We start from the raw sequence: 24405 nt of genomic DNA, 5'->3' as shown, positions 1-24405 counted from the left end.
TTTAGGATCTGGTAAATATTGAGATGTTCCTGACTGCCAAAGAAGTAGAAGAATCCTTGGAAAGACAAGAAACAATGACTTGCTTAGCTTGGTGTCATGATAACAAATCTAGGCTCAGGAAGATGAAGGTATGCAAACTGGATGATGCTTTAATTTAATATAACCTTTATAGGTTGCAAAAAAATTATGCCTGAATGAGCAGAGGTGAATGGATAAACAATAATCACTACCACCAGGAACTGTATTGGTTAAAAATGCATTTAATGTAATCTAGCTTGATTCTTAGAAGTTGTCCCATGTGATCATGGGCAAAATTTGTTTCCAGTTGATTAAAGTATACTTACTAAATTACCTTTACCTAACAAAACAAGTTTTATAAATCTTGTATGTAAAAATAACTTGGGCAAGTATATGAAGAAGTACAGGGCTTACATAGCTACACTTTTGTATTCTACTGAGAAGCTTTCTATAAGCAAAGCTCAAGTTTTATAGTAGGAAAATTGAATCGGGTGTGAACAGATGAATCGGGTGTGAACAGATATTGGGGAAAGGTGCCTTTGGTAAACGTTAGTTTCTGGGCAGCGTAACCACATACAGTTACATTTCCTTGCTTTAAAATAATTATAGTGCTTTAAAAAGTGTTGAGTGCACTTAACATAGGTAATCCTTGTTTTTACAGCATTCCTCTAAGGTAAGTCAACATTATCTACACATTGCAGATAGGCAAGCCACTGTCTACTTCAGCTCCCTAAGGCCACCTAAGGAGTTCTTGGCAGAGACGATGATTGAAACCAGGTACCTCTTGATCCATGGCTGTGTCTTAGCCAGAAGTGGTGTGTGTGGTGCTGCAGAGCCAAGATCCCAGTACCGGCATCCCTGTTGTTTACCTGGATGGGAATGTGGCGAGGCAGTTTTACCAGTGAGGCTGCTGGTGTTCACACACAGCCTCCACTCCGTCCCAGCACCATCTAGGTAAAAAGTAGCAATGCTAAGTTAGCAGGGCGGCTCTGCCCCACCACATGCTGGTGTGGTGCAAAGCAAACATTGGTACTTAGAATCATAGAATCACTTGCCATGATAAGTTCTTCCTCTGTAGAGGAGGAAAAGGATCCTGTGTGGGTTGTCACTGCCCACCTCTCCACTGGCAGAAAGTCAATTTTTTGAGGGGTACACCTGGTGGGCAGGGCACCCCCCCCCAGTCAATTCAGCTTCCTGCTAGCTCCACTGAAGGTTGCTCTTGCCGGGAGCTCCAGGCAACGCAAAAGAGAGAAGGTGGGAACACCATTTTGAAAGGCATTTCCCTTTGATCTTTTGTTTGCTTTGTTCCTGGGTCATCTTTCTACTCCTGCTCCTCTTCTGCCTGCCTCTTTTTCGCTCACTCCTAGCACCAGCCATCTCTCCTCTTCTTCCTTCAGGTATCCCTTTTCTTTGGCCTTTCAGGCCTACCGCCCTTGGAGGCTTGTGGACCTTCCATGGTGGGGAGAAGGTTTCAAAAAGTGGTGAAAAGCGACGGAAGGGTTTTTTGCCCAGGAGGAGAGCTGCTTAGGAGGATGGAGCTCTCTGGACTCATCAGAAGAGTCGTTGGGAACCCGGGCAGGGCAGACAATGGACATCGTAGCCTGGACCAAGGGCTCTGCCTCAACACCCTTGGCAGACAAGTAGCAGCCTTGGCCTCAGTGTTTAGGTCAGCAGGAGCCCCTCTCCTTGGTCAAATGCTTCTTGGCAGTGCTGCTAATACTGCCCTGGGATCTTTGGATGAAGGGTGGTATACTACTACTCCTACTCCTGCTACTACTACTACAGTGGTACCTCGGGTTACATACACTTCAGGTTACAGACTCTGCTTCAGCATGAGAACAGAGAACAGGGTGAGAACGGCGGCAGCGGGAGGCCCCATTAGCTAAAGTGGTACCTCAGGTTAAGAACGGACCTCGAATTACCGTATTTTTGCTCTATAAGACTCACTTTTCCCCTCCTAAAAAGTAAGGGGAAATGTGTGTGCGTCTTATGGAGCGAATGCAGGCTGCGCAGCTATCCCAGAAGCCAGAACAGCAAGAGGGATTGCTGCTTTCGCTGTGCAGCGATCCCTCTTGCTGTTCTGGCTTCTGAGATTCAGAATATTTTTTTTCTTGTTTTCTTCCTCCAAAAACTAGGTGCATCTTGTGGTCTGGTGCGTCCTATAGAGCAAAAAATACGGTAAGTACGTAACCAGAGGTACCACTGTACTACTAAAGTGCACAGGTTCCCCACCTTGGACCTCCATATGATCCTGAAGGTGCTCACTGGTCTCCCCCACCCCTTTGAGCACCTGCAGATGGTACCTCTGAAGTTCCTGAGCTGGAAGGCTCTCTTCCTAGCGGCTATCATCCCAAAGATGAACTCCAACCTCCACAGGGCTCAAGAGGTGGTCCTCCCTTCCTTCTGCTGAAAGCCCAGGTCCGCTAGGGAGAAGGAATGATACTCTCTAGATGTGTGCAGGCCCATCAGGATCTAGTTCAGGTGCACAGTGGAATTCCGCCTATCAGAATTCATGTTTGTTTCCTTCCAGTCCAGATCCAAGGGACACAAGGCCTCCCCATCGATATTAGCATGATGGATAAAGGCCTGCATCACCAGGAGCTGTGATGGGTTTTGAGGGGGGCCGGGCTCCTTCGGATATCACAGCCCATTTCCACCAGGGGCACAACAGCCTCAGTGGTATTTCGGACCCAAGCCCCTCTGGGTGACATATACAGGGCAGCCATCTGGTGCTCATGTCCCACCTTCATAGCTAAACATTTACAACTCAGCCAAGGCCTCCTTTGGGAAACGAGTGCTTCAGTAGGTGGTGAACACCATTACCCACTGTTACCCAGTCTGGTAATTGCTGAGATACAGCCCACACAGGATCCCCCCTACTAAAAGAAAAGTAAATGTTGGTATGTACCGTGTTAAGTTCCTTCTCTGTAGGGAGAAAGGGGATCCAGTCTTCCCAAGTGACCATTGTGGGGGGAGACCATTGGACACAAAGAACTGAGGATCTACCGGGGGTTTGGCGGCCTCTCCTCTCTCTCCCTCCACCCCGGTTTTCCCTTCGCTTATTCTTTAGCCTATACCATTCTTCTCTTCTTCACCTTGGCTGCCTTACAGGGGTCATTAGAACCTCTTGGGACTGGGCCTCAGGAGCAGAGTGGTATATCCCACTGTGGGACAGCTGAGTACCTTTCTCCTAACAAGTTGTGTTCCTTTTCCTTCCTGTCCTGTTAAGTTGTTTAATTTTTGGCTATACAGTTACTTGCTTAAGCACGAATTGAATTGGTGAGGGGGTTTCCCCCGCCCACCAGGTGTGCCCTCTCAAAAGTGTGACTTCCTACCAGTGGAGAAGTGGGCAGTGGCAACCCACACGGGATCCCCTTTCTCCCTCCAGAGGAGGAACTTACCATGGTAAGTGCCAACATTTGCTTTGCCACACCAGCTCTTTGTTTTGCAAATTCTCGGTACAAGTCTAGTTGCATGCAGAAACCTTACTGCCCCAGGTCCTGTCGACTTGGGCAGTATAGGATTTCAGTGGCATACAATCGTTACGTAATGTTTTATTGAAAAAGGTTTACTACAAGATAAGCAGAAGAGAGCAGAATATGAATGTGTAGTGTCCTTTAAATTCATGGGGCAGGGGATTCTTTATAGTGCAGTATGCAGTTAACTATAGTGCAGCCCACTCCCCAAGTATAAAATTGCAGGATATGTGATCCTGAAGCTGTAACTTGCCACAGTGGTTGAAGGAGGAGAGCTGCCATAGCAGTACAGACATGTGATAATGTCTGGTGCAGTGCAAGTTGTAGCATTTATGCATAAATACACACGTTGCTAAAATGGGACGCGGGTGGCGCTGTGGGTTAAACCACAGAACCTAGGACTTGCCGATCAGAAGGTCGGCGGTTTGAATCCCCGCGACGGGGTGAGCTCCCGTTGCTCGGTCCCTGCTCCTGCCCACCTAGCAGTTCGAAAGCATGTCAAAGTGCAAGTAGATAAATAGGTACCACTCCAGTGGGAAGGTAAAGGGCGTTTCCGTGCACTGCTCTGGTTCGCCAGAAGCGGCTTAGTCATGCTGGCCACATGACCCGGAAGCTGTACGCCGGCTCCCTTGGCCAATAAAGCGAGATGAGCGCCGCAACCCCAGAGTCGTCCGCGACTGGACCCAATGGTCAGGGGTCCCTTTACCTTTTTACACACGTTGCAATGTGTTCCTTAACTCTTCCTTCTGCAACTTGGTGCCCTTCAGATGTTTTGTAATGCAACTCCTATCAGCTCTATACAGCCTAGTCAGCAGATGGGGCTGGTACAGGTTGTAGTCCAGAACATCTGGAGGGCGTTAGGTTGGGGAAGGGTATTTTAACTCTGCCTTGATGCAGTGGCGTAGCATGGGGGGGCAGGGGGCGGGCGCAACACCTGGGGGGGCACGCTCGCACTCACAGCTCTCTGCCCCTACCTGGCTCACTCACTCTCTCTCACTGCAGTGCTGGCTGTGCAAATCCGATCCGAGCCACCGGGTCGCCGCCCACTGTGGAGGGGAGGGTGCCAGGCGTGCGGTGCGGAGAGAGAGCGAGGGACTATCTAGGGGAGGGACAGTGCAGCGGGGGGGGGGGGGGCGCAAATTACTTGCCTTGCCCCGGGTTAGGGGGCGCAAATTACTTGCCTTGCCCCGGGTGCTGACAACCCACGCTACGCCACTGCCTTGATGTAAGCAGACTGCAGTTTTAAACTGAAAGAAACTTCAAAAACAGCACCCCTCCACACACACTTACTGATATTTTTAAAAAACCTTAGGCACATGGATAATATTGCAGTGCAATTGATTAATGATTGTATATAAAAAGAGAATATTAGGATCAGTTTTAAGTGAAGGTTAGTTTTAATACAAGCCCTTCGCATTGCAATGAACAAATGTTAAGAGAACTTCAGTACGGAGTAATTTGATCTGTTATCACCAAGTACTGTAAGCATTTAACCTGCGGATGACCTCAGTCCATCTAATCCCCCCCCCCCCCCATGAACAAATGCCTTTAGATTTTCTTTAAATTTTATTAAGTAGTGTGGAATAATAACTTATTCCTGTTCAAAGAGGTGTCATTGAAAGATGCAGATCCTCCTATTTCTGATTGTTGCTTCTCAGAAAGTATTTTCAGTTACGGCACAAAATTCAAATTTAAAATGCAGATAGGTAAAACTGGCTAGAAATCACACCTTAGTCATAGTAACAGGATTTTTAATAGCATTCAATTCTGAGGTGCAAATAGATTTGTTTTTATGCAACTCAAACCTATATTACTTATATTATATTATATTATATTATATTATATTATATTATAATCTAGTGGCACATCATTATTGACATAAACACCAACAAATAGAACTGCATACACCTTAATCCTAAATATATTAACTCAAAACTCCTATTGATTTCAGTGTAACATAATGTAAAGTAAGTATGTCTAAGATCACGGGTTAAATGTGGCCACATCTAAGACCCTGTCTTTTCTTTAATCTTAGAGCTGTCTGGAGTTCAGCCTAAGGATTCAGGAGTTCATTGAACTTATTCGACAGAACAAGAGACTGGATGCTGTCAGGTATGGAAATAGGATGTGCAGAATTTTGTACTGGTTATAATCCTCAATTTCTACATTCCAGTCATGAGTCTCATCCCACTAGGTTTCAGTGATGCCTATTAGACAATATTTGCTCAAAATAGTTTTGTTTGGTTCCTATACCCTGTGCGTTAATATAGATGCAAGTCATTCCTTCCAGCTACTTCCTCCTTGTAGTTTCCTGCCCTTTAGCAGGTTTCTGGAGCACAACCTCAGTTTCATGTGTGTCAATGAAGCTATTACCCCAGTACCAAGTGTTCCCGTCGACCAACTATTGTCCTCTTTCCCCATAGGATTTAGTTTAAAGCTCTCCTGATCGGGTTTGTGAGACTTAGCAAACATATTCTTGCCAACCACTTCGAGGTGCAATGCATCTCTTTCCAGAAATCCTTCCTTAAGGAAGCAGAGACCATGATCCAAGAAGCTAAACTTTTCCAAACCTAAACTGGAAATATTAGACAGCTAGAAAGGCCTTTGCTGCATGATATTGCCATCCTATTTTTCTGCTAGGGACAGTGTTGGTGTTAGTAGTGTTGTAGATGGTAGGATAATGTAACGGCAATAATAATAATAATAATAATAATAATTTTTTATTTATACCCCGCCCTCCCCAGCCAAGGCCGGGCTCAGAGCGGCTTACAAGCAATAATAAAAACAAGATGAATGATTACAACTTAAAACAAAAGTAAAGTACAACATTAAAATAATGGAACATTAAAATATTAAAATGTAGCCTCATCGGAGGAGGGGAAGGAAAAGAAAAAAGAAAGAGAGGGAGGGAATCAAATTGGCTCCAAGCCAAAGGCCAGGCGGAACAACTCTGTCTTACAGGCCCTGCGGAAAGAAATCAGATCCTGCAGGGCCCTGGTCTCATGAGGCAGAGCGTTCCACCAGGCCGGAGTTGAAAAGGCCCTGGCTCTGGTTGAAGCCAATCTAACTTCCTTAGGGCCTGGGACTACTAGGGTGTTGTTACTTATGGACCTTGAGGCTCTCCGTGGGGCATACCAGGAGAGGCGGTCCCGTAGGTACGAGGGTCCTAGGCCGCGAAGGGCTTTAAAGGTCAAAAGCAGCACCTTAAATCTGACCCTGTACTCTACCGGGAGCCAGTGCAGCTTGAAAAGCACTGGGTGAATATGCTCCCATGGCAGAGACCCCGTGAGGAGCCTCGCTGCAGCATTCTGTACCCGCTGGAGTTTCTGGGACAGCTTCAAGGGCAGCCCTGCGTAGAGCGAATTACAGTAGTCAAGCCTGGAAATGACCGTCGCATGGATCACTGTGGCCAGGTCGGGGCGGGAAAGGTAAGGGACCAACTGCTTGATGCGGTGAAGGTGGAAAAATGTCGCCTTGGCTGTTGCTGTAACTTGCGCCTCCATGGAAAGGGAGGCATCAAGGATTACACCCAAACTCTTAACAGAAGGCAATGGCGCTAATTGGGCCCCCGCAAGAGAAGGGAGTTGGTCCCTCATCCCCATGCCATCCCGACCTAGCCATAGGACCTCTGTCTTTGAAGGATTTAGTTTCAATCGGCTCCCACGAAACCATCCAGCCACAGCTTCCAAGCATCTGGTCAGTGTGTTCAGGGCCGAGTCGGTGTGGCCATCCATCAACAGATAGAGCTGAGTGTCATCAGCATATTGGTGACAGCCCAGCCCAAAGCTCCGGATAATCTGGGCAAGGGGGCGCATAAAGATGTTAAAAAGCATCGGGGAGAGAATTGCACCCTGCGGCACTCCACACACCAAGGAGTGGCGCGATGACATTTCCCTCCCTAGTGCCACCCTCTGTCCCCGACCAGAGATAAAAGAGCACAACCAGTTACGGGCTATGCCCTGTATCCCCACGTCTGCAAGGCGGTGGTCCAGAAGATCATGATCGACCATGTCAAAGGCTGCTGACAAATCTAAAAGGATCAGCAGTCCTGACCCGCCTCGATCTAGTTGTCTACGGAGATCATCAGTTAGGGCAACCAGAGCCGTCTCCGTCCCAAAACCAGGACGAAAACCGGACTGAAATGGATCTAATGCCGATGTTTCCTCCAGAAACCTACCAAGCTGTTCAGCAACCGCTCTCTCAATTACCTTACCCAGGTATGGAAGATTTGAAACTGGGTGGTAATTGGATAGGTCTAAGGGATCTAATGAAGTTTTCTTTAAGAGTGGACACACCACTGCTTCCTTCAGTTCCCCTGGGAATGTCCCCGTGTCAAGGGACAAATTGATAATTTCAACGAGGGGGGTCCGCACAACATCTGGACACTCCCTAATCAGCCAAGACGGGCACGGATCAAGGAGGCAGGTGGTGGGCCTACTAACTTGGAGGAATCTATCCACATCAGTAGGGAGTATCCGATCGAAGTGGTCCAACACTGGACCTGAAGTCAGTCGAGGGGCCTCCAGTTCAGTCACTGTATCTAAATTGGCAGGGAGGTCACGGCGGAGCAACAGGACTTTCTCCGCAAAAAAGCTCGCGAATGCCTCACAGCTGTGGGTCGAATTTGTGCTTAAATTTGGTTGTCCTCCTAAGGACGTTATTGACCTAATTATTCTAAAAAGTTGTGCCGGGCGAGAGCTAGCGGATGCAATGGAAGCTGCATAGTAAGATTTTTTAGCAGCTTTCATAGCCATCTCATAGGCTTTCATAAGCGTCCTATAAGATGTTCTTGAGGCTCTGTCACGAGTCCGTCTCCATACTCGCTCTAGCCGTCTGAGATCCCGCTTCATTTTCCGGAGCTCCTCAGTAAACCAAGGTGCCCGGTTTTGACGGGGTCGCAGAGGGCGCTTAGGCGCGATCTCATCAATGGCTGCCAAGAGCCGGTTATTCCAGTCCTCAACAAGGTCATCTAATGAGTCGCCAGGAGGAGCAGGGTTCCGCAAGGCTTGTCGGAATCTATCAGGATCCATCAGTTTTCGCGGACGAGCCCAAATAGGTTCGCCACCCAAGCCAGGGAGGAGCGGGAAGTCAATCTTGGCTTTCAGAGCGTAGTGATCAGACCATGGCACTTCCACAGCGGGGAGCATGATCACATCTATGCCAGCGCCAAAGATCAGATCCAGCGTGTGGCCTGCTTGATGAGTGGGGCCCAAAACAAACTGGGATAGCCCTAGTGTTGCCATGGAAGTCACTAGGTCCAGAGCCTGTGAGGAGGGAGCGGCATCGGCATGGACGTTGAAGTCTCCCAAAACCAGTAGGTTTGGGAACTCCAAGGCCCAGCCTGCCACCACCTCCAGCAGGTCTGACAGGGTGGCTGCAGGTGTGCTGGGTGGTCGGTACACCAGCCAGACAGCCAAGCTCTCCTTGGTGCCCCACACGAGACCAACACATTCAATGCCAGAGATCGCCGGTGATGGCAGAGCTCTGAAAGAGCAATCCTCCCAGAATAACAACGCTACTCCTCCCCCCCCCGACCCACAGTCCGCGATTGATGGAGGACAGAGAAACCTGGGGGTGTTATCTCATGTAGGGAGACTACTTCACCTTCCCGTACCCAGGTCTCCGTCACACAATGAGGTAGAAATAAGTTCCATCATAGAACATGATGTCAAAGAAGGTGTCAAACACTACACTTGAACACCATTGGGCTAGTGATTAACTATCCCAAGTTACTCAAACTGATGAGGATCAATATTTTTCCCTTCTCAATTGTATCCCAAGTTGCAGATTGATTTAAATACGATAAAAGTAAACTGTGGGAACCATTGAGAATTGATCCAGTCTCTATCATCACTCTTCCCTCTTTGCCATTTGTTGGTGTTGTGCGATATAACCCTTGGAGCTTTGATATGAATGTGTAGAGTTCAGTTTGCATGATGAGTCATTGAATAGGCACAATACAGTAGACTATTAGGAAGAGCCATTAGAATATGTGACTTTTCTAGTTGCAAGCCAGCAGGTAAAATGAATTTGCTCAGATAACCTTAGCTAAACACCTATCAGGCCTTGTATTGAGGGAGTCCTGCTTTTTGGAGTTAGATAAACGACTCACTGTGTATTAGTGTAACTCGGTATTCTTAGATTTTTTGTGTTTTTTTCTTTAGAGCATTTTAGCATTTTAGAGCTGTTGTACAGCACCATTACTGCTTTGTCAAACTGACATGTTGTGTCTCTAAACTAATGCCTTAAAATACAGGCAACTCTCAACTTACATGGTGGTATGTTCCAGGGATAGTGTGTAAAAACCAAAACACATTTTGTTCAGTTGCTGTTGGGATTGCCCAAAGTCTTTCTTCCCAGATACCCACCCTCTTTCTGCCCTCTTTAAAAATATTTTTTAAATGCCAATAAAGTCGAATGTGTGCAAGTTAAATGCGCCTATGTTGTGAGTTACTGTATTTTTTGCTCTATAAGACTCACTTTCCCCCTCCTAAAACGTAAGGGGAAATGTGTGTGCGACTTATGGAGCGAATGCAGGCTGCGCAGCTATCCCAGAAGCCAGAACAGCAAGAGGGATTGCTGCTTTCACTGCGCAGCGATCCCTCTTGCTGTTCTGGCTTCTGAGATTCAGAATATTTTTTTTCTTGTTTTCCTCCTCCAAAAAGTAGGTGCGTCTTGTGGTCTGGTGTGTCTTATAGAGCGAAAAATACGGTTCCTGTATTCAGCAAATTTTTGTTTTTCTTACTCAACACCATCTTATCCCAGGACAAGGGGTGCTGCAAGGAAGGAGACTGACGACATACTAGCTGTATTGGTCACACAGAATCAAAAGCAGAGGTTGTGAGATGATTGCATTGAATGGACCAGCTGATGTTCCGAATGCCAGAACTCTTCTTCTGGCACCTGGTTGTTGCCACAACAGCAATTCTTGCTGTTCTGCAACAACGGACTTGACAGCATGTTGGTCCTCATCAGCCCTAACACTGCTACATGAAAATCAAAAGTGTTTCCACACCATTCTTGCTATGGTGGTGACATTGTAGATGAGGGGTGTACACACCCCTGAGTCTCTTGACAATGTTTGGCACTATATTTGAATCAGACACTCCCCAGGACTTGCAACAAAAAAATGTGTTTTGATGGATGATCATGGCTCATTGGATTCTCTTCTGGAATAAACTTTGTGCCTCAGAAATGTAGTACTTTCATAGATAAGAGAGAAAACTTCCTGGGGTTGTAAGATTTGCTTCGAAAAATGTTTCTCTTGGCAGGTAAGGGTTGGTACTTCTTAAAAAGAACATAAAGCAGACATTGAGATGCAAGGATGGAAGCAGAGTGGAATTTGCTGCCAAGGAGTGTGGTGGAGTCTCCTTCTTTGGAGGTCTTTAAGCAGAGGCTTGACAACCATATGTCAGGAGTGCTCTGATGGTGTTTCCTGCTTGGCAGGGGGTTGGACTCGATGGCCCTTGTGGTCTCTTCCAACTCTATGATTCTATGATTCTATGATTCTATTCTATGATTCAGAGTAATTTTGCGTTCTGAATTTCAGACATGCAAGGAAGCATTTCAGCCAGGCTGAAGGAAATCAACTGGACGAGGTACGACAGGTGATGGGAATGTTGGCCTTCCCTTCAGATACTCATATCTCTCCTTACAAGGTATGTGTCAATTTAATTAAGCTAAAAAGATGGGCAGAGGATTTTTTTCTTTTTTCGCAGCGTACTGATGCGCTAATGCTTACTGACTCTAAATTGATGCCCATTATTAAATATTGAGGATTTCAAACATGCATTTAACCCACTTGTTGCTATTGGCAAAACGTTCTGTTAATCTGCTTCTCGATATTGACAGCTGGGAACGGTTGTGATTCCCCGCTGGTCTATTTGAAAGTATTAAAACTGAGATGCACAAAAAAATTCCAGGTTCAACTGGTTGCAGTACATAATTACAGTGGTGCCTCGCAAGACGAAAAGAATCCGTTCCGTGAGTCTCTTCGTCTAGCGGTTTTTTCGTCTTGCGAAGCAAGCCCATTAGCGGATTAGCGCTATTAGCGGTTTAGCGGCTATTAAAGGCTTAAGGGATTAGCGGATTAGCTGCTAAAAGGCTATTAGCAGCTTAGTGCCTTAGAAAAAGGGGGTGGGGAGTGAAAAAAAACCCCCAGGAATCGCAAGACATTTTCGTCTTGTGAAGCAAGCCCATAGAGAAATTCGTTTTGCGAAGCACCTCCAAAACGGAAAACCCTTTCGTCTAGCGGGTTTTCTGTCTTGCGAGGCATTCGTCTTGCGGGGCACCACTGTACATTCCCAATACTCAGAAACTATTGAAATATCACAGTCTGCCTTTTGCTTTTTGTGTCTCTGTGTCTCCCCCCACAGGATCTTCTGGACCCTGCCCGGTGGAGGATGCTAATCCAGCAGTTTAGATATGATAACTACAGGCTGCATCAGCTGGGGAACAACTCTGTCTTTACTATAACACTCCAGGCCGGGCTTTCAGCTATAAAAACACCGTATCCTTCAGTGCATCACAGTGGGATGCTGAAACTTGGTCCTTAAAAATTCAGGTTTTTGTAGACTACCTGTTTCTTGAGCTGCGTTTGGCCAATTTATGTCCAAATTTAAGACATACGTTTATGCCTTGAATAATTTTTTTTTAAAAAACGGAGCAGCCGTCTTTCATTGTTTGTGTTCTCCAAAATGCAGATTGCACGACACACAGGCTCTTAATCTTGATATAAATTGGGATTTTATTTAATTTTTTTGTAATATAAGAATTCAGAAAGGACTCGTTCATTTTTACGTCCTTGGTAAAAAAAAAAATGAGCAAGCCTGAGCCATCGGGTGTCTTGGCCGCTGTTTTAGTGAGCTGAAAATTTAACAGGTTTAGGAGGCTCAGAAGTATACAAAAATAAAACTTGAAATCAACATCTGCACCTGCAGGTCCACTTTCTTCATATAAGCCTAAAAGCCGTCTTCTGTAACAGATGAGTTCTCTGTTCGGTGTTTGTTATTCAAATATGTAATTTATCTATTATCCTTTAACTTGCTTTTAAATAGACAATGTTATAAAGAGGATGGCAGTTCCAAAAACCCCGACTGCCCCGTTTGTAGCAAATCCCTAAATAAGCTGGCTCAGCCTCTGCCAATGGCACATTGTGCCAACTCCCGACTAGTCTGCAAGATTTCAGGAGATGTGATGAATGAAAATAATCCTCCCATGATGCTTCCAAATGGATATGTGTATGGATACAATGTAAGTGTTTTTCCATAGATGTTTCAAACTGTTGTGATATACTGTATGTGGCTTCCTAAAAAGGATAATGGCGTTAAATTTGTTTGGAAATAATAATAATAATAATAATAATAATAATAATAATAATAATAATAATAATTTATTTGTACCCCACTCATCTGGCTGGGTTTCCCCAGCCTCTCTGGGCGGCTTCCAACAAAGATTAAAAATACGTTAATAAAAACTTTCCTGAACTGGGCTGCCTTCAGATGTCTTCTAAATGTCAGGTAGTTGTTTATCTCTTTGACATCTGATGGGAGGGCGTTCCACACGGTGGGTGCCACTACCGAGAAGGCCCTCTGCCTGGTTCCCTGTAACCTCACTTCTCGCAGCGAGGGAACCACCAGAAGGCCCTCGGCGCTGGACCTCAGTGTCCAGGCTGAACGATGGGTGTGGAGATGCTCCTTCAGGTATACAGGGCTGAGGCCCTTTAGGGCTTTAAAGGTCAACACCAACACTTTGAATTGTGCTTAGAAACATACTGGGAGCCAATGTAGGAACTTACTGAACCTTCCAACTTTAACTTGTACAGCTTTCTGCTTTGCTGAATTCTACAAAAGCCTTCAATAATTTGCTTAGGTCTTTAGTTGAATTCAGCAGAGGACAAAGCTTCAGAAAATTATCTTTGTGGGTTAATGGTAAGAAGTGTAAGACGCTCCAGATGAAATAACTTCTTAATTCTTGAATATGTTGAGCATAATAAAACATTTTGGCACTTTGAGAATTTATTCTCTCTGGGTTTTCTCCTGCATCTAGTTGTCTTTTTGGTTTTGAGCACAGTAATGGGCCCTGAGACCTCAGACTCAATCTAGCCAGCACTGAATGCTGTGCTAGGGTGGTTTGTGTGCCTGGCTGAGTGGTGCTCATATGGACTACAGGTGGTTACATTCCCCTTAAGGCAGGCATGGCCAAACTTGGCCCTCCAGCTGTTTTGGGACTACAGTTCCCATCATCCCCGACCACTGGTCCTGTTAGCTAGGGATGATGGGAGTTGTAGTCCCAAAACAACTGGAGGGCCAAGTTTGGCCATGCCTGCCTTAAGGGCTCACATGCAGTTTTGGTCTACTCTTTCATTGTCACTAGAGGCATAAGTAGACTCCGTAGCTCAGAATACCTTTTATTAGCTTAAGCTGATGCGGACAAAGATAGCTTTGCTACAACTTTTGATACCTGTTAACCTCCTGTTTGGATTGCTGGAATGCATTGTACGTGGGGATCCTTTTGAAGATAGCTCAGAAACTTCAGTTCGTCTTGCATCTTCATTTGCTCCAAAATACAGCAGCAAGCAACTGAGACAGATTGATAATGCTCACACACCAGTGCTTCACCAACTTCACTAGCTTTATAGTCCATTTTCAGGTCCAGTTCAAAGGGTTGTTACGAACCGTTTTAAGCTCTGATTGGCTTTGGTTGACAGTTACCAGAAAGATCACCTTTTCCTACGTGCACCTATTCCAGAACTTAAAACCATCTTTCAATGCCCTTCCCTGGATTCCCATCAAAGGAAACTCAGCACCTTTACAGTTGTAGGGTGCCCTCCATGGAGAAACTTGCCTGGTGCCTACATTGTGAAACCTTTTCAAAATATTCCTAGGCTTTTTAATATTTATATTTTATTGCTTTTTAGATTCTTATGCTAATGTTAACTTGTTGCAAATTTTTACATGGGTTTGATGCATTTCCTAGTTTTATTCTGTGTTAGCATGTCTCTTACTTGGTTTAAACCTTTAAACCACCCAAATAAACTTTATTAGGCAATATATAAATATTGTATATGATAATAAAAAAAACCAGTCAAAATAGGATTACGAAAAGGCTGAACAGACATTGGCTAGTGTGTGTATATAGCAGTGTGGAGTCTTGGATTGTGTATAGCTGTTGCCAGTTCTTAAAACTTTGCAGTTAAGATAACAGAAACTGAAGAATGGATAAACACTTTATTTCACTCTGGGACTATCATAATTAATCCCTCTTCTTTTTGTTTCAGTCTTTGCTTTCTGTTCGTCAAGATGATAAAGTAGTTTGCCCAAGAACCAAAGAAGTCTTCAACTTCTCACAAGCTGAGAAGGTCTACATTATGTAATTCCCTCGTACATACAATGAAGTGCCGCTGGAATTTGACATAATATATTTTGGCATGACTTGTAGAGAAAGATCTTGAGTGTGGCTAAGAGAGCTGGGGGTGGGAATCAGATTGGTTGGTGGCATTTTTTATTGCGACCAAAGATCAATGAACAACAATATACACTCTTAGAAACTGAGGAAGTGTGACTAAAAGGTTGTACTTGGAGGGAACAAATATTGAATGTTTGGATTTTGTTACAGTAATTGGACTTTTCTCAAATAATCATCCAGCAAAAAACTCAGCTCAAAAAATGGACAGTTTCACATGAGAAAAAAGTTACAGTGAACCTCAAAGGGCCATTTCACACTTCCAGACCTGTTTTCAACATCACCAATATGTGCCCATGTATGGAAGAACTTATTATTTGAAGGGGCCAAATATGCAAAACTGTGATACATGCACCAGGGAACTGGGGCCAGTCACGGCCTCTGAATGTGTGTCGACCTTGTGGCCTCAAGTGTGTGCACGCACACACGTGCATCTCCCCTTCAAATGTGGTTGTCAGCATGAGACACATAAACTGGAAATAGATTTGCAATGTCAAAAGTGTGATGTAGGTCTGTGTGCTTCCTTTTTCTGTGTTAGCAATTGGCTAAGACCCTTTTGTTTGAAATCCTCTTCCATTCTGCCTTTGAAATGATCCCATGGGCCATAGTAGATGCTTGATGACAACACTAACACAAGGCTGATTTAACTGGATCAGTTAGGAGTTCTTTGAAATGTACTGCAAGGGTTTATTCTCTTCCAAAAACCCTCCACACATTGACCATCTTGGAAAGACTGCATAAATACGAAGTAACTGAAAACATTACAGGCACAATGCACTGCTTGTATGTCTGTCCTTCTTCCAGTTGACCATAGTGTTAAAATTCTTCATTTATTAGTTACTATGTGCATAGGATTCAATATCAAACCATTAGTGCTACTGCCTTATTTCTTACTTTGAGAATGTACTCACATAAAGATCAGCTGGTAACCTTAAGTGTTGGGCAAATTTTGAAGATGCCTTGCAGGATTAATTATGTAATTTTAGGGTATTCATTACACAAGAGATTAGTTCAGTTTTAACAGCTGCAAATCACATCCTTATCACTCTCCAAATAAAACCATTGTAGTTGGAAAAAACCATATGGTAGAAATTTGTATTTAGCATTTATTTTTGCATGTTGATGTTGATTAGCTAATAAAGACTGTAAACACAAACCCTTTTATAATCATTGTTTCTTTTCCTTAGTTGACAGTGGAATGTTAATTTGTTCTTGAAACTAGGAATTGGTGCGGGGAGTTAACTTTCACTACTAAATGGTCACATTACAGATATTTTACCTAATACTGGTGACAACTCAGTATTTTCTGAATACTAGTCTGATTATTGGATTATACAGATACTGTATTTTTGAAAACTGAACAGCTATCAATAAGTAAAGGGACAGGTGTTGTGCTCATCTCTTCTAAGCACTTCATCCAGTACACCTTCAAAATTCTGGGAAGGGTGAGGAATTGGCTAGGAGATACATTTAGATGTGGAATTGGGATACTCACATGATCACAAAATTAAATACAGAATCTATGTTTCTAAGTGAAAGACTAATGTAGGGAGACTTGATTTTCTAATTATCATAGACAAGCAGTGATTTAAACAAATAGAACACACTTGATGCAGCTTTGATTTTTAGCTTTAATATTTGGCTGCAGCTTGTGATTTGTCTCAAGTCAGACAAGCCACAAGCCCAGATCTGAATGTAACCCTAAGCCAAAAAAACACTCATGAAGAATGGCTGAGTTAAACAGTTTTGAATTTTTTTTGCATTGGAAGGCCCAAGTCTTGTGTTTACAAATGCTGGTCACCCAAAACTTAGCTGAAATCTTTCTTTTTGGCAATTCAGATGGTTGAAGTCATGGGTATTGCAATGCTATGCATTTAGCTGTTCTGGTGAAAATTCATTATTTCAACACTTTTAAAGTTTCAAGATTTTCAAGTTCCCATTTTAAACCTGTTAATTAAAAACAAGTAGCTCAACTGGTGTTTCTCTGGCAGTGAAGCATCTCTGATAAACATTGTTTCCCCACAGGGGGAAACAACATTTGCTGCTGGAGGGAACTGACTGTAGCAATGTAATATTTTACAGAATGAGAAGGGGCACTGCCTGTGAAAGGGGGCGAGATTCCACAATTTCACTTACCTTGCAGCCTGGCTTAGCTCAGTTGCTCTGCATCACTTGAGATTTATGTTATAACAAATCGCAAATTGAGAGAGAACAGTTGGCTACATTCTTGTTTTTAAAACACCCAGCTTTGCAGACACAACCCTCTGAGTGAAGGACTACTGAATGACTTAACAGGGCTTTTGAACAAACCTGTGAAGATTATAGGCCATTTTTAATCACCATTATTTCTGTCATAAGCTTGCAAGACCATGTACAAAGTACTTTTGAGGTGAGGGAACCTATTGCCCTCCAGTTGTTCCTGGATTAGAGCTCTCATTATCCCTGATGTCTAAAAATATCTGGTGGGCATAGCTGTCAACTTTTCCCTTTTCTTGCGAGGAATCCTATTCGGAATAAGGGAATTTCCCTTTAAAAAAGGGAAACATTGACAGCTATGATCTATGGGCTACCTAACTCTGCCTTCAGAAGTTTTTGCTATTTTTTAAAGAATCAAAGCATTTTAGTGAAGGCACATTGTGTTCCTTGCCCTGAAGGGTCAGGAATTTTAGATTAATCATGCACCAAGAACATAAGGAGAAACTGCAAGTTAAAGGTCTGCTGTTAACCTCGGTGCCATGTAAGTATAAAACATGTATCAGTGTATTATAGCAGCTATTTCTTAGAATAGTTGGTGCTATTCAGTTCCATTGCATGCATTTGGAGTAGGTTAAACTGGGAGACAGGAGCCATTCGCCATCTTTAATACTGGTCCAGCACAGGGGAGGTTTTTGTGTGTCACCAGAGTAAGACTGAATGACTTAAAAGTTCAAGTTTCTTCTTACGAGTTTGGAATTGCAGCATGATAAAGAAGGCTGATCGCTGAAGAATTTATGCTTTTGAATTATGGTATGGAGGAGACTCTTTGAGAGTCCCATGGACTGCAAGAAGATCAAACCTCTCCATTCTGAAGGAAATCATCCCTGAGTGCTCTCTGAAAGGACAGATCCTGAAGCTGAGGCTCCAATACTTTGGCCACCTCATGAGAAGACTCCCTGGAAAAGACCCTGATGTTGGGAAAGATGGAGGGCACAAGGAGAAGGGGACGACAGAGGACGAGATGGTTGGACAGTGTTCTCGAAGCTACCAGCATGAGTTTGACCAAACTGCGGGAGGCAGTGGAAGACAGGAGTGCCTGGCGTGCTCTGGTCCATGGGGTCACAAAGAGTCGGACACGACTAAACAACAGCAACAAGGAGACAATACTCATTCACTAACATGTTGAAATTTCCCCCAGCAGGTGTGCTGCAAGACATCTGTGGTTACTTTGGAACCTGAGATGGTTGTTGGGGATAAAACAGGCTGGGTGGCATGGTGTTGTAGTTGAAAAGAAGTGATGAATAGACGGTTCAAGATTGCTCTTCTTTACTCCAAATTGTGTCCACTCAATGCCAATTTGCAGTGGGGGGAAAAGTGGGTGAAGATTTGTGAACTCTGCTTTATATTCCACTGAAATCCAGGTGAGCATCGTTTAAAGGGGAAGCAGCACTGGCCTTCGATATGCGCTGAAATACAAATAATTTAGCAGCCCATTCCTGCTCAAAATCAGTATGCTCCTCACCGTACACTGCTGAAATGTACCCTTTAAATTTATTTAAATCTATATTCCACCCTTCCTCCTAAAGGAGAACGGTGCCTTTTCAAAATCTGTGCAACAGGATTATTATTTTCGAAACTTGCTTTGATGTTTTTCAATACTGGAACCATCATCGATCACAATGGGCTAGGAATCGTGTCTACAACCCCCACATCCCACTCAGATTTTTTTTATTAGTTTTCACAATATTATAAACAAACAAACACAAGACAAACAAACAAAAATCATAGCCTTATTGAAAATTACAGTTATTAACTTTGTTAAGTGACTTCCTCGCTTCCCCTTGGTTGAATTTCATTGCATGTCCTTTTAGCGGTTTTCCAAATCCCAATTTTTATGAAATTTAACTTAAACATTAACATCCTTAGATCTTCACCTTATGGAATTAAACATATTAATTCATCACTTAACATAAATAAAATCCCAAGCCCATTAAGTATCTGCAAGCTGTCTTCAGTTAGTTTAACTTAGCAAATTTAACTAAATAATAATTAAATTTATTCCACTCTTCCTGATGATACTCCTTCTGGTCGCGGACTCTTCCGGTTAGGTTGGCTAGCTCCGAAAAATCCATCATCTTCATCTGCCATTCTTCTATTGTTGGTAATTCTTGGGTTTTCCACTTTTCAGCTAACAAAATACGAGCAGCAGTTGTGGCATGCAAAAATAATTTAACATCTTTCTTGGGCAATTCCAAACCTGTCATTCCAAGAATAAAGGCCTCTGGTTTCTACAACCCCCACATCCCAAGTCATTAGCACTCCCCACTGCATCAGAGGAAATGCCATCTCCCACTGTTTAGTGAAGACTTTCTCAATGTTGCTGCTCTCCAGAAATGTTGGATAACAACTCCCATCATCCGCAGCTGGCATGGGAGCCACAGTCTTAACACAATGGAGAACATCAAAGACGAGCAAGTCTGGTTTAACTATCCTGCAAACAAGCATGAGTCAACACAAGAGGATTTCTCTAGCGATGCGATAAGGCAATCTAGGGCCAGTGCAACGTGAGGTTTCATTGCTGGTCCAGGCACCCCATTCTCCCCATTGGGATTTGGGCCTGAAGGAAAGTGTAGGAGCAGCATGGAGAGTAAGTTGAGAGCAAGCACAATTTATGACATTGCGCAACCTAGTTTATACCCTCCAACATTTCCTTGATGAATATAGATGTTCCCTCCAACATTTCTCCAATGAAAATAGGGACATCCTACCATACCCTCCAAACGTCCTCTGATGAAAATAGGGACGTCCTAAGGAAAAGCGGGGCATTCCGGGATCAAATCAGAAACCGGGATGGATTCTGCAAATCTGGGACTGCCCCTGGAAAATAGGGACACTTGGAAGGCCTGCATCATTATTGATTGTGGGGCATCAGCCTTAGCAACAGAATTCTGGATTGTGGGACATCAGCCTTAGCAACAGAATTCTGGATTGTGGGACATCAGCCTTAGCAACAGAATTCTGGATTGTGGGACATCAGCCTTAGCAACAGAATTCTGGATTGTGGGGCATCAGCCTTAGCAACAGAATTGTGGATTGTGGGGCATCAGCCTTAGTAACAGAATTATGGATTGGGGGGCAACAGCCTTAGCAACAGAATTATTGATTAGGGAGCAACAGCCTTAGCAACAGAATTATGGATTAGGGGGCAACAGCCTTAGCAACAGAATTATGGATTAGGGGGCAACAGCCTTAGCAACAGAATTATGGATTAGGGGGCAACAGCCTTAGCAACAGAATTATGGATTAGGGGGCCTTAGCAACAGAATCATGGATTTTGGGGCATCAGCCTTAGCAATAGAATTATTGATTAGGGGGCATCAGCCTTAGCTACAGAATTATGGATTGTGGGGCATCAGCCTTAGCAACAGAATTATGGATTAGGGGGCACCAGCCTTAGCAACAGAATTATAGATTAGGGGGCAACAGCCTTAGCAATAGAATTATGGATTAGGGGGCAACAGCCTTAGCAACAGAATTATGGATTAGGGGGCAACAGCCTTAGCAACAGAATTATGGATTAGGGGGCAACAGCCTTAGCAACAGAATTATGGATTAGGGGGCCTTAGCAACAGAATTATGGATTAGGGGGCAACAGCCTTAGCAACAGAATTATGGATTAGGGGGCAACAGCCTTAGCAACAGAATTATGGATTAGGGGGCAACAGCCTTAGCAACAGAATTATGGATTAGGGGGCCTTAGCAACAGAATTATGGATTGTGGGGCATCAGCCTTAGCAACAGAATCATGGATTGTGGGGCATCAGCCTTAGCAACAGAATCATGGATTGTGGGGCAACAGCCTTAGCAACAGAATTATAGATTAGGGGGCAACAGCCTTAGCAACAGAATTATTGATTAGGGGGCATCAGCCTTAGCTACAGAATCATGGATTGTGGGGAATCAGCCTTAGCAACAGAATTATTGATTAGGGGGCAACAGCCTTAGCAACAGAATTGTGGATTGTGGGGCATCAGCCTTAGCAACAGAATTGTGGGGCATCAGCCTTAGCAATAGAATTATTGATTAGGGGGCAACAGCCTTAGCAACAGGGCAACAGCCTTAGCAATAGAATTATTGATTAGGGGGGCAACAGCCTTAGCAACAGAATTATGGATTGTGGGGCATCAGCTTTAGCAACAGAATTATGGATTAGGGGGCACCAGCCTTAGCTTCCAACTTCCTGGAACTGGAATTTCTGCAGCAAGGGCAGCCCAAACAGAACGTGCGGCTGTAAACCAGCCTCAAAGTTGCCGATAAAGGGACACGACTATCTCCGCCCGGCAACAGCCGCGGCCGGCGAGCCGTGCGCTCGCCCTCCAGCAGCCTCCAGAAGCCCGGCTGCCTTGAGGCCGCCGCAGCTCGACCGGAGGCGGGGGCAGCCCTTCCCTTCTTCCCTTCCCCTCCGGACTCCTCCCCGCCTTCCTCTCGCGGAATCCGCCCCAGCAGCCTGACGAACCGGGCAGGCGAGCGAAGGGGGCGGGCTCGGCGGGTGGGAGAGGCCGAGGCCTTCCTCCGGCTCCTTCCGCGGCCTGCGTCTCCCGCCGCAGAAAGCGGCCTTGGGAGGAATGGCCTCCGGACGAGGCGCCGGCGACGCCCGCCCCGCAGGGCAGCGGAGAGCCGCGGCTTCGTCTCCTTAGCTTCGTCCCCTTCGGACAGCCGCGTTTCCCCTTCAGAAATGGACGGCAAGCTGCCTCAGCTGGTGGAGGAGCTCACGACTTCGGGGGAGCCGCGCCTGGACCCCGCCAAGCTCAAGGAGCTGAAGAAGATGTGCAAGTAGGAACCCCCCCCTTTATTTATATTATTATTTAATATTTCCATTTAATCATATACATTCACATCATTATTTACTTCCCTGGCTCTTTCGAGCCTATCGACTTCCTTCCCTCCCGCCTCATGGCTTTCAAAATTAACCTTTTACTATATAATCCTTGCGTTTTGTACGTTTCCCAATTCGAACTGCACACATTGCAGAATAACTCAAAATTTAAACAAATATAGAATGGTAGGGAAATCCTCATTACAAATGTTCAGGCAACCCCTACTAGCGATGTTAATTGCTTACAGTGGTTAATTACAATTTACTCCAGTCCTTTTGATCATGCTGCTTTTGGATTTTTCTTGTCAGCTTGGCCAGTTTTGCAAAGTCCATCATTTTCATCTGGGAACCTTTCCTTCCTCTTCTTTCTTTTTTCCTTTTTGGATATATTTTTATTAAATTTGCAAAAAGTTCACATCGTTCCAATACATTTGTTTTCTTCTTGTCCGCTTCCCATCCCATTTTTCCATGGTGTGTTTTATTCCTCCCCTTTACTGCACCTTGGTCTCCCCTCTTTTATTATCATCACAATAACGCAACAATCTCTCATCCAGTTCTGTTACTTATGGTTCAAACCCTGCTCGCAAATTCATCATACTGTAATATTTCTTTAAATGGTCCAAAAAGGGCTTCCCTTCTTTCATAAAGCGATCGTCGTTGAGTTCTCTTATTTTACCTGTTAAATTTCCCGATTCCACATAGTCCTTCTCTTTTACTTATCCGTCCTTCTTTGGTGGGAACTTCTTCATCTTTCCGTTTTTGTGCATAAAAAATCCCAGCTGCTGTAAAAAGCAAATTTGGGAACCTTTCGTTTAAAAAGAATTTGTTAAAAAGCAAATCTGGGAATCTTTCTTTTAAAAACAAATGTTTCCATGGTGGCTGTCCACTGTTCCTTATATTATTATTTGGAGCTGGGGGTGCAATCCTGTGCATGCTTGTTCAGAAGTAAGTTAAGTGTGGAGTAACAATTGGGGAAAATTAGTTTTCTTCTTGTGCCGGGTGTTACTTTAAAAAAACCCAAAAACTTCACTGTTGACGGTACTGTATTTGCTTTCTTGCTAATCATGCTGGTTACTTTTCCAAAGGTCCTCGGATGAGCATATTACTCATGTTTATCACTTGCTGATGACACAGCTGAATCAAGAGCACGCAGAGATACGGCTGTCAGCATTTCAAGTTGTGGATGAACTCTTCACCCGTTCCCATCAGTTTAGGACTTTAATCATTTCAAACTTCCAAGAGTTCTTGGAACTCACAGTGGAAACAGACTATGATCAGCCACTTCCCCCACCGGTGGAAGTGGCACAAAAGCTAAAAAGAGCTGCCATTAAATCTGTACAGGAGTGGCATGAGAAATATGGAGAGGCCTACAAGAAACTTTCACTAGGATTCCATTTCCTAAAACAGAATAAGAAGGTACTTAAATGTTCACTTTCATGATTGAATGCTTAGTGGCTTTATACAAATAAAGTGTTGGAAATGTTTAATTCATTGCTAGCAGATGTGAATATATTAAATGTGAACAAAAAAATAATATGGTTCTTTATAAATAAGTAGACGAAAGACCCATATTATATTACTTTAAAGTGCTGCTGCACATAGACTGATTGGTAATACTAAAATACTTATTATTTAACAAAGACGACACTGAAAAATGAATTTCCTGCATCAGATGTGTGTTTCTACTGAAAGTTTACATCATTTAAGTATTTGAAACAAAAAAGGTAAGTATTCTTAAACTGGAACGGCTTAAGAAAATCTGTGTGCCTTCCCATGCAAATGTGTATTGGTATCACCTTGTGCTACTTCTAGTAAGGACTTGCTGTGAGATTTGCCCTAAGCTTCTGAGAAGAAGCTTTTATTGTTAGCTCAAAAACAGATGCTTAAGAAATATCTGAAAGTATTATTTTGTGCAGTCTGTTCCTTTCAGATGTTGACCACCAAAGAAAATTTGCCTTGACATGCACGATACGTTTTCAGCAACGGCAAAAATAATGAAACATATTCTACAATTCTGTAGGTAGATTTTCAAGATACAAATGCCAGAACTCTAGCCGAAAGGAAGAGAGATGAAGAGAAACAAAAAAGGTTGGATAATATTTACAAGGAAAAAGCCAAAAAAGCCGAGAGGGAAATGGCAGGTGAGTGCGGTTTAGTGTCTTAATGGGTGGTTCATTAGTTCTAATTTCATTTGAAGATGTCAATACAGTCGTACCTTGGAAGTCGAACGCAATCCGTTCCGGAAGTTTGTTCGACTTCCAAAATGTTCGGGAACCAAGGTGCGGCTTCTGATTGGCTGCAGGAAGCACAAACTGGCACAATCACTTCCGGGTTTGTGGTGTTCAGGAGCCAAAATGTTCGTCTTGCAAGGCGTTC

The 24405-nt window shown here is 44.0% G+C and overlaps 2 protein-coding genes and 3 long non-coding RNA genes across 9 annotated transcripts in view; 2 read left to right on the top strand and 3 right to left on the bottom strand.

Moving 5' to 3' along the window:
* The window catches only part of MAEA (macrophage erythroblast attacher, E3 ubiquitin ligase), a 71013-nt gene extending 54900 nt beyond the window's left edge, over positions 1-16113 (top strand). For 2 of the 4 annotated variants that reach the window (XM_083440891.1, XM_083440893.1), the window contains 7 exons: positions 6-128; positions 680-691; positions 5530-5606; positions 11044-11152; positions 11870-12003; positions 12551-12746; positions 14773-16113. In XM_083440891.1, the coding sequence (XP_083297017.1) occupies positions 6-128; positions 680-691; positions 5530-5606; positions 11044-11152; positions 11870-12003; positions 12551-12746; positions 14773-14868 (747 nt within the window). In that variant the 3' untranslated portion in view covers positions 14869-16113. The remainder of the gene's footprint in view (positions 1-5; positions 129-679; positions 692-5529; positions 5607-11043; positions 11153-11869; positions 12004-12550; positions 12747-14772) is intronic. The other 2 variants (XM_083440892.1, XM_083440894.1) reach the window with 1 other exon arrangement.
* Positions 2370-5523, bottom strand: LOC310677759. The gene is made up of 3 exons (XR_014511413.1): positions 4714-5523; positions 2797-4381; positions 2370-2571 (listed from the first exon to the last, which is right to left on the bottom strand). It is a non-coding gene; the product is annotated as an uncharacterized lncRNA (long non-coding RNA).
* On the bottom strand, positions 11897-12540 carry LOC310677795. The gene is made up of 2 exons (XR_014511457.1): positions 12070-12540; positions 11897-12037 (listed from the first exon to the last, which is right to left on the bottom strand). It is a non-coding gene; the product is annotated as an uncharacterized lncRNA (long non-coding RNA).
* Positions 16114-18823: 2710 nt separating the features above from the next.
* Positions 18824-20447, bottom strand: LOC310677789. Its single transcript, XR_014511450.1, has 2 exons — positions 19927-20447; positions 18824-19341 (listed from the first exon to the last, which is right to left on the bottom strand). It is a non-coding gene; the product is annotated as an uncharacterized lncRNA (long non-coding RNA).
* Positions 20448-21308: 861 nt separating this feature from the next.
* UVSSA (UV stimulated scaffold protein A) overlaps positions 21309-24405 on the top strand; it is a 53677-nt gene continuing 50580 nt past the window's right edge. The window contains exons 1-3 of one of the 2 annotated variants that reach the window (XM_083440767.1): positions 21309-21986; positions 23115-23445; positions 24050-24170. In XM_083440767.1, the coding sequence (XP_083296893.1) occupies positions 21889-21986; positions 23115-23445; positions 24050-24170 (550 nt within the window). In that variant the 5' untranslated portion in view covers positions 21309-21888. The remainder of the gene's footprint in view (positions 21987-23114; positions 23446-24049; positions 24171-24405) is intronic. The other variant, XM_083440766.1, reaches the window with a different exon arrangement.

The sequence above is a fragment of the Podarcis tiliguerta genome, assembly GCF_965153285.1.
Source record: "Podarcis tiliguerta genome assembly, chromosome: 5".
In the NCBI taxonomy this organism is placed as follows: Eukaryota; Metazoa; Chordata; class Lepidosauria; order Squamata; family Lacertidae; genus Podarcis; species Podarcis tiliguerta.
Note: the sequence above shows the minus strand (reverse complement) of the source record. Positions and strands in the feature narration are given on the sequence as shown.